General features: G+C 28.7%; 1 protein-coding gene across 1 annotated transcript; it reads right to left on the bottom strand.

The window, feature by feature from the left end:
- Positions 1-1,067: 1,067 nt before the first annotated feature.
- On the bottom strand, positions 1,068-16,727 carry LOC135925224 (lysine--tRNA ligase-like). The gene is made up of 15 exons (XM_065460447.1): positions 16,678-16,727; positions 16,274-16,439; positions 15,442-15,682; positions 14,340-14,444; positions 14,204-14,284; positions 13,274-13,377; positions 12,735-12,860; positions 12,121-12,240; positions 7,554-7,716; positions 5,796-6,086; positions 4,917-5,002; positions 4,345-4,430; positions 1,838-1,964; positions 1,572-1,715; positions 1,068-1,227 (listed from the first exon to the last, which is right to left on the bottom strand). The coding sequence occupies exons 1-15, from the start codon at positions 16,710-16,712 to the stop codon at positions 1,144-1,146; spliced, it is 1,959 nt and encodes a 652-aa protein (XP_065316519.1). The 5' UTR covers positions 16,713-16,727; the 3' UTR covers positions 1,068-1,143.
- Positions 16,728-17,015: the final 288 nt, after the last annotated feature.

Here is a 17,015-nt window from a genome sequence, read left to right as displayed (position 1 = left end):
TAAAACACGCTACTAATTTAGAGTAGTGGTTTTTTAAGATGAGGATTATTTGAGGTTCTATTCCACATTCAGCTATCGTTTCCCAAAGAGCTCCGTGATCAACATTATCAAAAGCTCTACTAAAGTCGATGAAAGTATAATAGGATGATATTTTGTATTTATAACATTTCTGCATTATTATTTTCAAGGCTAATATTGGTTCTAGTATGTTTTTATTCGGCCTATAAGCACAAATGTATTTGGGGAAAAGATGGGGCTTCGAGTTCACAATTTTATTTTTTAATAACGTCATAAATATTTTAGATACACATGATGTCAGAGCGACGGCACGATAATCTGTGAAATTCCCTGGATTCTCAATTTTGGGGAAATTACATAAAAATGATTCATTCCATTCCTCCAAAGTTTTCCCATATTTTGTTAAAAAGGGTCAAAAGGAAGGAAGAGACAGTCCTAGGTGCAATTTTCAGATACTCAGCTGTTATGTCATCAGGCCCCGGAGCTTTGTTTCTGCGTAATTTTTTTATTATGTTAGTAATCTCATCAATAGAAAAGCCAGATGGGGGTGAGACCAAAATTGTATTTAAGCTAGCTGGTGGGGTTGCTTTCCTTGAATCAAAGACTGTCATGTAATAATCAAGCCATACAGCTATTTGTTCATCTTGATCTATGATCACTTTCCCATTCCTTAAGACAATGGCGGGAAGTTTCTTAAAGCTACTAGGTTTACAAAAATATTTTAATTTTTTATATGCGTCATAAATCCTGTTTTCCTTCATATCCCTATCAATGTCAAAGGCTTTCCTCGCGATAACATACGTCTATCTCTGCGTAGTAGTTTCTGTATATCCTTCCATAAGTCGCTTTTTGGGCCGTTCACGCTTCTTAACAAATTTATTTTCTCAAAATTAATGATTGATTTCTTTTTAAATATTTCTAATCAATTATCGTTTTTGGATTCTATAAAATCTGCAGCGAAATATTTAAAAGTGTATGTTTGCATTTGCACCAAAAAATTATTTATTTAACTATTTAAAAAAATCATAAATCACATTAATGGACTATTATAATCCTTTTTTTTAAAAAAAAAAGCATAAATAATACATATTTTTTATTGCAAAACACATTCCAAATAATATTAAATCAAGAATGAGCTGGTTTATTCTGTAGTTCTTGGGGAACGATATCTTTTGATTCTGGCTTCATTGCTGGAAATAGGATAACTTCCTAATAATTTGTATAAATTATTATATATATATTTTAATTGTAGGATAAATATAATATTTATATAATGTCATTTAAAATTGTAATAGGTTTATAAATGCATGATTTAAAAAAAATGACTTGAGATGTTATATAATAACTGAAATAAGTTTTCAATGTTAATAACGTGAGATTTCAAATATTGTTGCTAGTTTTTTTGAATTTTTTTAAAAAAAATATTTGAATTTATTAAGTCATAAGTGTGGGGCGACAGGGATCAGGGAATATACAATAGAATTATTTATATATAAATAATAATTGAAAATTATAAGGAAAATTTCTGGAGGAAAGAAATAAAAAAAAATAACTTTAATACTCCTGGTATCAGTTAAAAGCATAGTTAATCTATCTATGCCCAAGCCCCACCCTCCAGTAGGCGGAAGACCGAACTCCAAAGCTCGAACAAAATTATCGTCCACTCCTTGGGCCTCTTCGTCGCCTGCCATCTTTTCCTAAATAATTTTAATTAACATTTGATAGTTTGGAAAAAAATATAATTCATTTTTAAATTTAATATGAAATAGCAATTAATAATTATCCAATTGATCTCAGTCTAAATAGAGTTTAGGATTACCTTAGCCTGTAATTCAAACAACTCCCTTTGAACGAATGGGTCGTTGAGCTCAGTGTAGGCATTGCAGATTTCACGGCCGCAAACAAATAATTCGAACCTTTCTGTCAAGCCAGGAATGCCCCTGTGCCTAAATTTAGTTAGAAATAAGATAATATTTTTGTATGGTTGTTGATTTATTTGGGTATGCACCAACATATTTTAGGCGCAATAAAGGTAAATTCCTCTTTTTATATATATAAAGAGACGCCATCACACTCCACCTAAAATCAATAGTTTATGAAATGACATCTTTAAGAGCTGAAAGCGATTTTTGGGCAACCACTCAACTTGATTGTGAACCGGAGAGGGTTCTAGCCCATTTTGTTGTTAAGGTTGGCAGGGAGTTAGACAAAGATTAAAAAAGAAATTTCAAAATTTTATTTAAAAAACTAAAAATATATTTTTCCTCTTTATATAGTTTATAATATCAATTTATATAAAAAAAATCTATTAAATAATTTATATCAAACTATTGAGTTAATATTATAAAATGAGTCCGTGAGGTTAATATTAAAGAATAAAAAAATCAATCTTTAAGGTTAATATTGAGCTAATAGATACCGAAAAATAAATATTAAAAAGATCAATCAGGACATCTCAACATTCCACCCTTTAAGAAAACTCCATTTTCGAACGTGTGCACATCGACTTTGCGCAATTTGAAGGTAGCAATTTTATGGTATGTGTTGACGCACTTAGCAAATTTCCTATTATTAGAAAAATGAGAGGCATAACCACTGAGTCAACAATTAAAGAATTGATGTAAATAATCAGCTTACTTGGTATACCTAATAAAATAGTCAGTGATAATGGTACTAACTTTACAAGTAACATTCAAGAAATTTTGCGATGATCATGGAATTAAACACATTCTCACCATGCCTCATCACCAACAGTCCAATGGTCAGTGTGAGCGAATGATAAGATCAATGAAAATAGGCATGAAAATTTATATGGAAAGTAATAATAAAATAGATTTAGATATAGCTTTAGAAAAGTTTTATCAATTATCATAACACACCAAACGCAACAAACAAGATACCAAGCGAAGTGATGTTCAACAGAACCATAAGAACCAGATAGGATTTAATCAAACTACAAGAAGATAAAGTGAATGAATTTAATCGTAATTTATCGTCAAATAGAAATATCATGAATGGTGACAAAGTTTGGTATAAAACCTTCAAGGATTATATATGGGACAAAGGCACGGTAAAACGCACAAATGGGAATTTATTATATGAGATAGATACAGGAAACAGAATTATTAAAAGACATTTAGACCAAATCAAAAAAAGGTCAACGAGTATCATACCTTTTAATAATGAAATGACACATATGAAAACAAATACCAATAATACAATACCTTGTACTCTAAGTAATAAAAGGGGAAGAAATGCTGATGAACCAGCGGGAAATCGAAATATAGGATACAAGAGTCTTGATAGTCAACGAATAGAATTAAAACGTAGCCTGCGCGATATCGAAATTATGTTATGAACTTAAAAGATTTACATCCAAGAAGAACCGGAATGAAGTTCATTTCTTAAAGGGTGGAATGTTGAGATGTCCTGATTGATATTTTTAATATTTATTTTTCGCTATTTATTAACTCAATATTAACCTTAAAGATTGATTTTTTTATTCTTTAATATTAACCTCAAGCACTCATTTTATAATATTAACTCAATAGTTTGATATAAATTATTTAATAGATTTTTTTATATAAATTGATATTATAAACTTTATAAAGAGGAAAATATATTGTATTTTTAGTTAAATATTTTTTAAATAAATTTAATAAATAAAAATTTTAAAATTACTTTTTTAATCTTTGTCTAACTCCCTGCCAACCTCAACATGTTGTAAAATTGGCAACTTTAGCAATACAATTGCAAAATTTTGGCGAACCCAGTAAAAAAAGTTGAGAATATTATTCGCTGTTTAGAAATTAAAGTGCGCTTTATTATTATTTTTAAAACATTCAAAATATAGACATTATGATAGTTACAAATATCTTAGTAAACAATATTTTAGTAATCAGCTTATCATGCGCATGGTGTATTTTTTTTTAGCTAAGCTTTAAGGAAGAGTCAATAAATTTTTCACTATCTCCAAGGTGGAGAGATCAAAAACCCTCGAAGGTAAGGTGCTAGATTTTGGACGAAAAACTTAGTAATAAGCCTTTTTTTTGAATGGGATAAGAGCCTAAAAATGGAGGCCTTACCAAACTTGTCATAAAAGGCATTTTTTCATAGATTATTTAAATAGGACAGTTAATAATGCTAAACAGCGATAAATTTTAAAAAAATATTTAAAAAGACATAATTATTGGATTTATAAAATAAATCTTTTAACCAATATTCATAATAGACTTAACACAAATTTTCAAGATAAAATGAATATAGCGCACTCCACTTTATAGCCAGGGTACAAATATATAAAATTGAATGATAAATCAAGCTAACCATTTGGCCAGAGGTGACATAATTTGAGGATGCTCGGTAATGAATGTAGGATCGACTATTTGCGATTCTATAAAGTGACCTACAAGCTAATGAATTTGATTTATAATGTATATTATATAATGAGTTATTTAATTGATATGCAAATTCTATTCGATACATTTTATTAAATGATTGAAACGGATATTCTAATTTATTACAAAATAATCTGAACAATCAAATTTTGTTTAAAAAAAATAGATATAATTATGCTTCATTACAATATTATTCCCCACCAAACGATCCTTGTTGAATCGAATATTGGTTAATAATTTTCGGGTCTATAAACTCAAATTAGGTTTCACAAATTGAAAAATGTTTTGTTGGACATTTTAAGAACCAGATAGCAGGAATTAACCGGGGATAGTTCGGCTCCCGTTCAAAAACGGTTCTGATCAAGTTTGTGTCATCAAACTTTCCGCTAATCATAGTTTGATTCCTGACACCTAATTTTGTTTCACAGGCCTGATCCGTTATCGAAAAAAAAAGCAAATATAAATTAAACATAATTCAATAAATTTAGTTAATCGCTTTACTTTATCAAGTAAACGTGCCGTCGACCTAGGAGCAGTACAATCCACACCGTGTTCAATGCATATACCGTCCAAAAATTTGTTCATCTCTGTGTATATTTAAAAAAATATATATATTTTATCACAAAATTTGCCCATGATACTTTAATAACGTTTACAAGATAATTAATAAGGGTCACGAGTGATAAATGAAAGTGATTGAGGCAGGTAGACCCAATTAAATTTATAATGACCTAGAATACTGATTCATTCACTAGAATGAAAAGTGTACACACATTGAAATCCACCATTGAAAGGCATTCAGACGACAGACAATGACATCGATTACTGCTGACTTCAATGTGTCCATTTATAATAACTGAATCTTCAGTTTCTGTTAGTAATAATGTAACTGAGTAGACCATAAAATTAATTATCGAATCAATTAGTAGACTTTGATAAACAAAATTTTATAAGAAACATGGGTTGATATGAGAATACTTTACTTTAAAGTAAATATCTAATGCAGCCCACCCAGATTAAAATTTTTGGGCTCTATTTGGCCATACTTCTTTGTAAGCAACAAGATTGCAAGTCATACCCAAATTAGACATATAAAATTTTGAGATGAGAAACACTCAATAGTTTTTTATTCTTCTAAAGCTGTCTAAATTAAAAGAAAAATTCATAAAAATTTCCAAAATTTTTTAAAAAATTAAATTACAAATTTTCAAAAAATTTGTTTTTTGGACATAACCAAAAATTTAGCAAGGTAGTGGCTAATAATAAAAAATAGCTTCAAGAACTAAAATAGCTAAATTATTTAAGGCTAAAACATCTAAGGCTCACATTTGTGCTCTTTTTAATATATTATTTTTTTTAAAAATCTTGCTATTTAACAACTTTCAGGATCGGAATCGAAAGGCGGAAATTTTCGGTGTGTGAGTCTTTCTAACTCTGGAATCATTCTAATTCTCTTGAAAGGAGGTTCAAAGTTTATTTCCACCCATTTAGTTTTAACAGCTTCATCCTCGTCGCCTGTTGGCACATCCCCCAAATCTTTGCTATTTATCTCATTTTTATGTGCAACATCATTTGCCGTTTGGACATCGATAGAATGTGGATCAGAATGGAGAACGGGCATGCGATATTTGACCTTGTAAGAGTCGTTTCCGTTGAGGTACTTAACCATCCCTGTTTTAAATTAAATATATAAAAAATCAATATTTGAAGGTGAACTGGGAAGCGGTTATGATCTCTTTTACCAAAAATCAAAGTTGCTAGGATGCTAAATGTTTGTTTTAACATAGCTTTTTTTAGTAGTATGCATCTAATGACAAATTTTTTTTTAATGAATTGTATATAATTTTGAGGTTTAATCGCAAAGTTTTTTTCAGACTTCATTTCATTATTCATTTATCATTCATATATAAATGAAGTCTTATGGCAACAACTATTTTACAATTTGATAGTTATACGAGCACATATATGACTAGAATAAGCCCGCTATATTCTGCTGCACGTGTTAATGAAAAAGGGCTAAAAATTAACTTCAGAACAAAAGATAATCAGGCACCCTTTAGATGTTTTGTCCATTCGATATCATAAATACTGTATATTTTTTGATTTCTTACTTTATTCATTAATCCATTGATATTTGCAATATTTTCTAGTTATTGATCCTATATCACGACAAAATATCTTACTCCTTATTTCTACATTAGACCGCATATGATAAATACAACCTATTTGCAGAATCAATGAGATTAGATTCCATCATTATGCATTGAATTTTACAAAAATGAAACATTATCTGCATACTAGGAAACAATATTTATTGCTCGAGTCCTACATTGATAATATTTTTGTATTAGAGTTTGCAATATTATTAAGCTTTGCAGGATTTTAGGATTTAACTATTTCGCGAGATAGTCGAGTTTTGCGGGATATAAATCATAAAACATATGGTTCTAGAATCTAGATATTATTTATCAATCACATTAGTAAAGTTGAGGTTAGTGGGAGAATGCAGTATTATAAATGTTAATTTTAAATTTATATATTATTCTTTAGTTGTTATAAAAGAAACATTCCTAAAAAAAATTAATTGCTAAAAAAATAAGAGACATAGCTTTAGCTTACATTACATGAAGAGATGATATAATCCCAAGAGGAATCGACTCTATATTGCTAAACATCAATAATATAACAAAACATTCAATATAGACATGTGAAGCTTGGGAAATATGATTTGCTCAAATATTTTTATAAATAATTTGGTTCATTCATAAAAAAATAATTAATAAAAGACATTTCAATCAATCCATAATTAACACGGCAAGGTAAAAACAATTTTTTCCCTTTTACATATATATTTAACATATTTATTAAATCGGCTGTAGAACCTTTTAAAGAAACAAATCTAGTATAGTCTAAAAGAAATCATCCTCACCTTTTCACTTTAAAATATATTTCTTTAGATAATAACCCAACTAAAGGAATTAACTGGATGAAATATATTTAATACATAGGATTAGTGGTTAGAGAGATAACGGTTAGGGTTAATTAAAGGTTTGAGAGATATGGATTAGGTTAAAATATATAAAAAACGTTTGTTCTATAAAATTTAATAATTGTTTTAATATAGCCAAATTTAAAAACCTGATAACAATAGTTCTGTTAATTCAATGAGGTCATTGTAATCGGCGTAAGCCATGTAGAATTCACAAGAAGTGAATTCGGGGTTGTGAGTTAAGTCTATGCCCTCGTTACGGAATAGCCGGCCAATCTCGAAAACTCGATCCAACCCGCCAACCACCAACATCTAATTTTATTTTTTTAAATAATAATCACTTGAAATTATCATTTTTTCCTTAATAGTTTTACCTAGAATTTTTTTTAAATTTTCATTCATATTCATACATTCCCTCATTCGGATAATAATTGCATTTCAAGTTTTTATTGAACGGCGTTTTCTTTGATGAACGCGTTCAATTTTACGTTCGTTCAATTTTAAAAACACTTTTTATTTTTATTTATTTGAAAAATTAATATTAATCTTGAATTTTTTAACAAAAAAGTCTTATATTTTTATTTATTTGAAAAATTAATATTTAATCCAATTTTTTAACAAAAAAGTCTTATATTTTTTAATCAGCTGTTTTTACTTTTTCCTTTTTCATATTGCAATTAACGTACCATAGTACTACTGCTAGAGAAGATAAGATTAAAGTTTATTAATTTGAATATTTTATATTTTAATTTAATAGATTAGCATTTGCATGGATATAAATATTTCATCATCAGATTCTGAAAATCAAAATTCAATATTAGATGAATTAGAATTACCATGGCCCAAATATCAAAAATATTTCACTGTTTTAAAATCAATTCCGAGATATCCTTTTTATTTGACGAGGAAGAAGAGGGCAGATTGGAGGATGATAACATAGCTCAATTTTTTGAAACAATGGATAAAACATTAAATGTTTTTAATAAATTCCCCCTTTTAAAAGAATTGTTTATCAAGTATAACACCGCAATCCCTTCATCAGCCCCTGTTGAGCGAGTTTTTAGTATAGCTAACGCTGTATTAACTGACAAGCGTTCATGCCTATCAGATGAAAATTTTGAAAAACAATTATTATTAAAAATTAATAAGAAAATTTTTTTATAAATTTATTTTTTATCGCTCTATTATATTGTATTTATAATTATATTATCAAAATAAAACTATTATTTTTTATCATGGCTAATATATTGTGTTGAAAAATATAAGGCATTTATTTATATTAAATTAAATTTAAAAAATAATTTATCATAAAATTTTGAACGTATGAACGCGTTCATGAACTTAAACGCGTTCCTTTTTTTGAATTTGAACGTGAACGCGTTCGATTTTAATCAATGAACGTTAAACGCGAACGCGTTCGATTTTTTTAAAAATGTTTACAGCACTAATTTTTATATATAAAGAATTAATATAATTTTTCTTAAAATTAAGTAAGAAGGTGAGCATGAGGGAGTCCAATCGATAAATCATAGGGAAAAGGCTATTTTGGACTCATTATACATTTAATGAAATTAAAAGAAGATATATTAAAGATATGTGGAATATATGGGTATGATTTAAATGTTATAATTGTGCTGAATTTTGATTATTTTATAAAGAATTATATTTTTTTTTTGGTTAATTTTTTTTTGAAAAAATAATAATACCGAAAATAAATAAAGAATTATATTTTTTTTTTGTTGTTATTTTTAATTTTATAAATTTATACTGTTCGATAATTTCTATTTTATAAGTATTTATTGTTTAGAAATATTTCCCTTCTTTTTAAGTATCTTTATTTTCCAATAGCATATGGGTTACAAATATTCTTTTTTTTACACACAAAAATTTCTTAATGATAAAATAAAAAAAAATACGCGTTTTTATAAACTTTTCTTTATTTATTTTTGGTATTACTATTTTTACAAAAAAAAATAACAACAAAAAAAAATATAATTCTTTATTTATTTTCGGTATTATTATTTTTACAAAAAAAATAACAACAAAAAATAAATAAAATTCTTTAATTATTTTCGGTATCATTATTTTTACAAAAAAAAATAATTCTTTATTTACTTATAAAAAAAATAATCAAAATTCAGCACATGTTCCCACCAAATGAGATCCAAATCCTATCACTACAATCCCAATAATTCTTCCAATTCCTGAGCTGACAGTTCTATCATAGGCCAGCTATCTCTTCCATCCATCTCAGAATCATTATAGTCTCCCCCATGTAGGGTTCCACGACAGCCATCGGTATGATTGTATCCGGCCCGCTGGTTCCCCTAACCTCCGGCGTCCTCAGTCTCGTTACCGGTGGTAATACCGTATGCATCGGCCGTATTTCCTCCCGACTGTCGTCTCGGCTTTGTTCGTTCATTATTTTCCCAATGGCGACGGTTGGTTCTTCTATTACTCGGCCCACGGGGGCACCAGTCCTGCAAATGTTCTGTCGATCTGCATAGGTAGCACACTCGTCTTTGGTGCCGCAACCGCGTCTGTCTGGGTTCTGGCAACTCCGGACTACCATTCATTATCCTTGTCCCCCTACCAGCCATTCCAGGTCGTACGTTTGGCTGTCTCCTATCCGTCGTTCCGCTCCCCAATGTTCTCTGCACAGCTGGTCCCTGTCTTAATGGAGGTAATTGTTGGCCGGAACATAGACAGACGCGGTTGCGGCACCAAAGACGAGTGTGCTACCTATGCAGATCGACAGAACATTTGCAGGACTGGTGCCCCCGTGGGCCGAGTAATAGAAGAACCAACGGTCGCCATTGGGGAAATACCTTGCTGGATTAATTTAAGAATTTAAAGAAATGACAGGCGTACATCGCTGTTTATAAGCCGTTTTCCAGGGATATGTGGATGAGGAGGGCCAACAATTACCTCCATTAAGACAGGGACCAGCTGTGCAGAGAACATCGGGGAGCGGAACGACGGATAGGAGACAGCCAAATGTACGACCTGGAATGGCGGGTAGGGGGACAAGGATAATGAATGGTAGTCCGGAGTTGCCAGAACCCAGACAGACGTGGTTGCGGCACCAAAGACGAGTGTGCTATCTATGAAGATCGAAAGAACATTTGCAGGACCGGTGCCCCCGTGGACCGAGTAATAGAAGAACCAACGGTCGCCATTGGGAAAATAATGAACGAATAAGGGAGAGGAGCCGAGACGACAGTCGGGAGGAAATACGGCCGGTACGTAAGGTATTACCACCAGTAACGAGACGGAGGACGCCGGAGGTTAGGGGAACCAGCGGGCCGGATACAATCATACCGATGGCTGTCGTGGAACCCTACATTGGGGAGACTATAATGATTCTGAGATGGATGGAAGAGATAGCTGGCCTATGATAGAACTGTCAGCTCAGGAATTGGAAGAATTATTGGGATTGTAGTGATAGGATTTGGATCTCATTTGGTGGGAACATGTGCTGAATTTTGATTATTTTTTTTATAAGTAAATAAAGAATTATATTTTTTTTGATTAATTTTTTTTTGTAAAAATAATGATACCGAAAATAATTAAAGAATTTTATTTATTTTTTGTTGTTATTTTTTTTGTAAAAATAATAATACCGAAAATAAATAAAGAATTATATTTTTTTTTGTTGTTATTTTTTTTTGTAAAAATAGTAATACCAAAAATAAATAAAGAAAAGCTTATAAAAACGCGTATTTTTATTTTATCATTAAGAAATTTTTGTGTGTAAAAAAAAGAGAATATTTGTAACCCATATGCTATTGGAAAATAAAGATACTTAAAAAGAAGGGAAATATTTCAAGAGTAAACAATAAATACTTATAAAATAGAAATTATCGAACACGAACAGTATAAATTTATAAAAATAATATATTAAATTAATATTATTTCGCGAAATTTTGTTTTCTTAATTGTTCAGAATTAAAAATACTCATCAGTAACGAATTTTTTCTGAAATCGAAGATACTAAAATTTTATTATGTGATACAAATACAATAAAAATATTTTACAATATCCATTTATTGCCCTGATTTCAAATTATTTGTATTATTCGTATTCAAACAAGATAAAAAAAAGTGAAATTTGATTTATCACAAGAAATATTATATAATATTGATAAGGTTCATCCTGTAACGTGGAATTAAAGTTTAGCCAATCCCCCAGCTCGCCGAAACTGATGATTGATGGCCTAAATTTTTTTAAAAAAATTCTAAGTTCAATCATGCTAAGCAAAGTTATTTGTGGTTTTCAGATCCATCATGATTACTCCCGGTTTTAATCTCAGTTCAAATAATTTAAAGATTTTTTCCACTTAAACTATCCTTATTTCCGTTTAACACATATCTAATATTCTCATGATTATTAAAAAACTATAACATTGAGATTAAAATAAAGTTAAATAAACAATTTTATAAGTAAAAAATTTAACTTAAAAAATATAATCTGCCATATTTGCATTATTAAACTATGGCAAATAATAAATCAACATTTGCAATTATAATTAATTACGTAACATTATAAAATATAGCAAAACATTTTTAAAAACTTAGCAATAAAACTTAGAAAAAAAACATAGTACTTCACTAAAAAAACATAACTTTTTAATTGAGATATATAGCATATAATTTGTTCCCTAAATATATTTCCGACTAAATATAATAGTTAAAAAATTTATAAATATGGTGTGACCTTTAGATAAAGCTCAGGTGCGACCCTCATGTAAAGGTGCATATCCAAATCATTGTGATGGGTTACAAATGGTTTCGCGGCAGCACCCCCAGCTATAGTGCTCATCATAGGAGTTTCGACCTTTAAAATAAAATTCAAATTTGTCACACTTAATTTTTATTATGAATAAATCACAATTTATACTGTCCCCTTTCATTGTTTTAATTCAAATGTAATTTACGGGTCTTTTGATATCGATTTTTAGTTTGGGTTCAGTTTTTCGGCATCAGTTTGGTCTCAGACTTTCAGCAAATTTAAGGGATATTTCATTAAATTAAAAAAACGCAGGTTTTACTAATTATATTAATGGATGCCAACTAAGCCACATTCTGCAGGCTCAGCTCAGAATGAAATATGGTTAAAAAAATTCAAGCTGGGCTTAAAAATTTCAAAAGTAAATTAAACCTCTGGGACAGGACTATTTTAGGAAAAATAAAATTTTATCATTAATCAATTGTGAAATTATATCTTCAGATTTCCCTTCGAAACAATTTGCAAAAAATACAAGCAAAATTACTGTAAAATTAACAAAAATTTATTCAAAAAAAAAGAAGGCTATTATAAAATTATATTACTTCCAGGAATCCTAAAGAGTCGAAGAACCTTCTTATATAGTTGATAATTTTAGCTCGAGACACGAATCTGTTAGCCACAGATGGGTTGATTAATAAGTCCAGATATCTTTGTCTAAACCGGGTTTCCTTGAGTTATATACATGTATAGATTCCATATAATAATATAATTTATAAACGTAATCACATTGAAGTTATAAAATTTAAAAATTGTATAAATAATATTTTTGTTTCCCAGTAAAATTACAAAAATTAGGGATAAAAAAAATAGAATTGGGGAGTAAAAGGCATATCAAAATCCTGAATTAGGGTTTTATTGATTCATTGTGTAATTAATATAATAGAAATCAACCCAATAATATGTAAAGACATATAGCGTTAACAAATTCTCATCACCCCTGAGCTAGCCCGTACTTCTAAAAATGATACTTCACTATTTCCATCCCAGTTAAATCCAGCACTTATATATTAATACCGATATTATTATCTTCTATCATATTTATTCTTCAAGTTCATAATATAAAAATATATGTTTGCAAAACTTTATCTTTAAGTCCATAGTGTAAATGAGGTATTTGATGAAGACACGGAGATAACAAAGTCATTTGTATTGGGATTATGCTCAATTCTCCTTTCTTAGATCGAGCTAATTTTATTAAATTATTCATTTTTAAATGTGAACGAAGGAATATAATATAAATATAATTACTACACAAAATTATATTGCAATATGTGTATTCAAGGTCAGCAAGGCCCAGCCCAAACTGGCCCATAAAAATCTCCAAAAAGGGGTTCCAGTCCAGATGGTGAATTGTTTTGCCTGTAGAATAATGTTGTACAAGTTGTTTGGACAGTAATATTTTTTATGAAGGGAAAAAACATAAAGTTGCCTAAGTTTGGTTAAAAAAATTGAACTTGTTGCTTGCTCCATAAAAATATTATGCAAAGTTTTCCATCTAAAGCTTTTATTGTTCTATCTCGTAGGTAGTGTTAATAAAAACTTCAATTAATAAATATTTTCAACAAATATTACCTGAGCCTCAGGGGTCTTGCCAAAAGAGAGCCAAATCTTTCTGCCATTTTTTGGCAAATTTTTGAGGGCTTAAGTAATATGTTTGGTTAAAATCGTAATTTATTCGTTTTTAGAGAAATCTGTTACAATGTTTGCCAACCTCGTACATAATGTAAGATATTAACTCATAATTATTGAGCACTTAAATTATATTTCATTTTAATGAGTGTGACCCAATATGTCTTGTTTATGGTGCATTGATTAGTAAATAAATAAATTATATGTATAAAAACCTCTCAATAAATGCCACTTTATTGTGACCTCCTTAAAAATATTTACCAACAATTTAAACCAGGCAACAAAATATATGACATTTACAAGATAAGCACTTTAAATTAACCTTAGTCACTTTATGAAATTTAGCTTATAAAATATTTTTAAAAGAACGATTATTACTCACAAGGATATCCCCTAACACCCACTATATCACCTCGTTTCAATATTTCGTTTATATCGGCAAAAGCAGATGATTCACTGTCAGCTAAATAAATGAAATAATTTAAAAATAAATAATACAATAATAAAAAATATAAAACCATAGTATGAAGCATTGGCTAAAATTTGAAGTTTGGCATCAATCTCTCCTCTGACATCATAAAAGGCTAATTTGGCGCCGTATTCTCTTTTGGAATGAATTCTGCCTATATTCAAATTTATAATTATTAATTAATAAAAAACAAAAGCATAATAATTTAATCTGCAGGGCCATTTTAAAATTAAATGTTGTAAGGTGACCAGTGCTTAATCAGAGATTCATAGTGATTTCCAATCCAATTTAACAGCTGATTGATTTTTAAAAATCTTTTACAAAGATCAATATTATTTTAATTTTATTCATGATAAATAATCTAAATTTTTTTATTGATTTTGATAAAGAAAAATTGAACTCATAAATGGATTTTAAAATACATCAGCTGTTAAATTGTGTCAAAAAGAATAATTAAAATAAACTATCAGTGATGACACTTTTATTTAATTATAAGCGTTATATATATAAAGTGTGCATGTCATTTTTAGGATCCTTCAATTAATCATTCATATTATTTTTCCTACTGGTGTTCATCTAGTCAAATGTGGTTAATAATTAAGTATCTTACCTCTTACCACATTAAATTTTATCCACTTAATTTTATCAGTTTCAAATTAACCTTTTTTCTATCACACAACCACTTTAAATTGAGACTTCATTTTTTTTCCTTATGATCTATATTTACATCATACTAAAATCTATCTTATTCTAAATTTTTTATTTCTATTAACACCTGACATAATCTTCCTTTTCCCTTTCAGGCCTCAATATAGGACAATGGATTGCATCCAGATAGTGGTAAAAACTGTTTTTTAATTTTTCTTAAATAGGATTTTTTATAGCGAAATTGTAATCATTTTACATGAAATTGGAATAGTTTCAGCGACATCTTTAAATCATAAGGTTTTTTAACAATGGTTAGTAATGTTGTGAAAGAAACAACACAAGAAACGAAATTATATGAATAGAAAGTGCAAAATCAATTTAGTTTAGTAAATGGGAAAAATTTAGGTTTTATTGTTTGTCTAATGATATTTCCCCTATTCAATTAGGTGTATAATGAGAACAAATTTTATCAATAATTTTTTTTAAATTGATCATAATAATACCTGCAATATTGACAATCTCATTTTGTAGCACTTGTTCATTTTGCAAATAAGAATATTTGTCGATAAAGCCCTTGAGAGATATGGACACATGAAATTTATGTGGGTAGGGATAATGAGAGGAAGGATTGGCCAAATAGTTGGTATCTTTCTTGTTAATGTTGCTATCAAATGATTTCATATAATCAATTAAGAAAGATGATTTGAGTTTTTGAACAGCCAAACTTCGAAGTTTGTAATATTCCTATGAAATAAATATGTATGTATATAGATAGGATATGTATATTTAATTGAATAATATAGGATTATAAGCTTAGAAACCATTAGGAACAATATAGCCTTTTAAAGTTGAAAATCATGCATAATATTTACTGACTCATTTTAAAAAAAGATTTAGATTCAATGTACTATATATATATTTTATTTTGAGGAAATTAAAAATCTTATAACTTTTTATAATAATATTTTTTTAGAATACTGCTAAACCCTAAGTATCTGTTAAATTTTACCAAATCTAGTGGGTTTGATATTTAATAAAATTAGTATTTCTCATTATCTAATATAAACACCAACCCTTATTTTTGTTGCAATCTTAACTAACAGGTATCAAGGTCAGTGAGCCTTAGCCTGAACCCTGTCTTTAGAAACTTATTGGCTGCTTCTAGTTTGGTTACCTTCCAAATGTAATAAGGATATCTAAATAAAAATGGCAAACCTATACCTCCTCCAACACATCAATCTCAATTATAATCTTGATTCATAACCACCTCCCTTCAAAAGAAGTACCCAGAACTTACTATTATATCATACTGTAAAGTAAATTCATAAATATTACATTTGGATCAATGGCTTCTTCTTCATCTCCCTTTAATTTATTTTTGGAATCATCTGTCTTACACTTTGAGTTAAGTATAGTGTTTGTTGGACCATTTAAGTCTGGTTGTTCTATTTCAATTTTAGATTTAGCTTTTTGTTCAGCTTTTAATCTTCTTTTAAGTTCACTGTATATAAAAATATTTTATCTAAATTTGTAATATTATTGTAATGAATAAGATGCTTGTTAAAAACAAGTTTACCGATTAAAGTAAGAATATCTTAAAATTGAAGTAGATTTTTTTAAAGCTGATGTTTTTGCAAAATCATTTGAAATCTTTATGATTTTATACATTTGTAAATAAAAAGTTCAAAAATGAACTTAATAAAAGTTTGTTATATATTATTTTTAAAAAATAGGTATACTTTTTACTAATTTTGGTATCACCCGTAGTTTCCATCACGATAATTGAAATATTTTTTTTTAGAACCTCGCAAAGCACATGTGGGGAAATTGAAAATTATGATGAAAATATTATCGTTATACCATAATATCGAATTTTATTTATAAAATGGAGATTTTTGTAATAATATTGAAAAAATATGAAGAATCGTAAAACTATTATATTATTGACTTACTTCTCATGATTACATACATGTTGTCTAAATAATTTGATAAAGAAATTTTTATTATATGTCGGTAATAAAAAATTTTGTTACCTATTGTATAACAAGATATGGTAAAATAAGTAGTTAAATATATA

This window comes from Gordionus sp. m RMFG-2023, chromosome 2 (genome assembly GCF_954871325.1).
Source record: "Gordionus sp. m RMFG-2023 chromosome 2, tfGorSpeb1-WG-v2, whole genome shotgun sequence".
NCBI lineage: Eukaryota > Metazoa > Nematomorpha > Gordioida > Chordodea > Parachordodidae > Gordionus > Gordionus sp. m RMFG-2023.
This window is presented reverse-complemented; position numbering and strand designations above follow the sequence as displayed.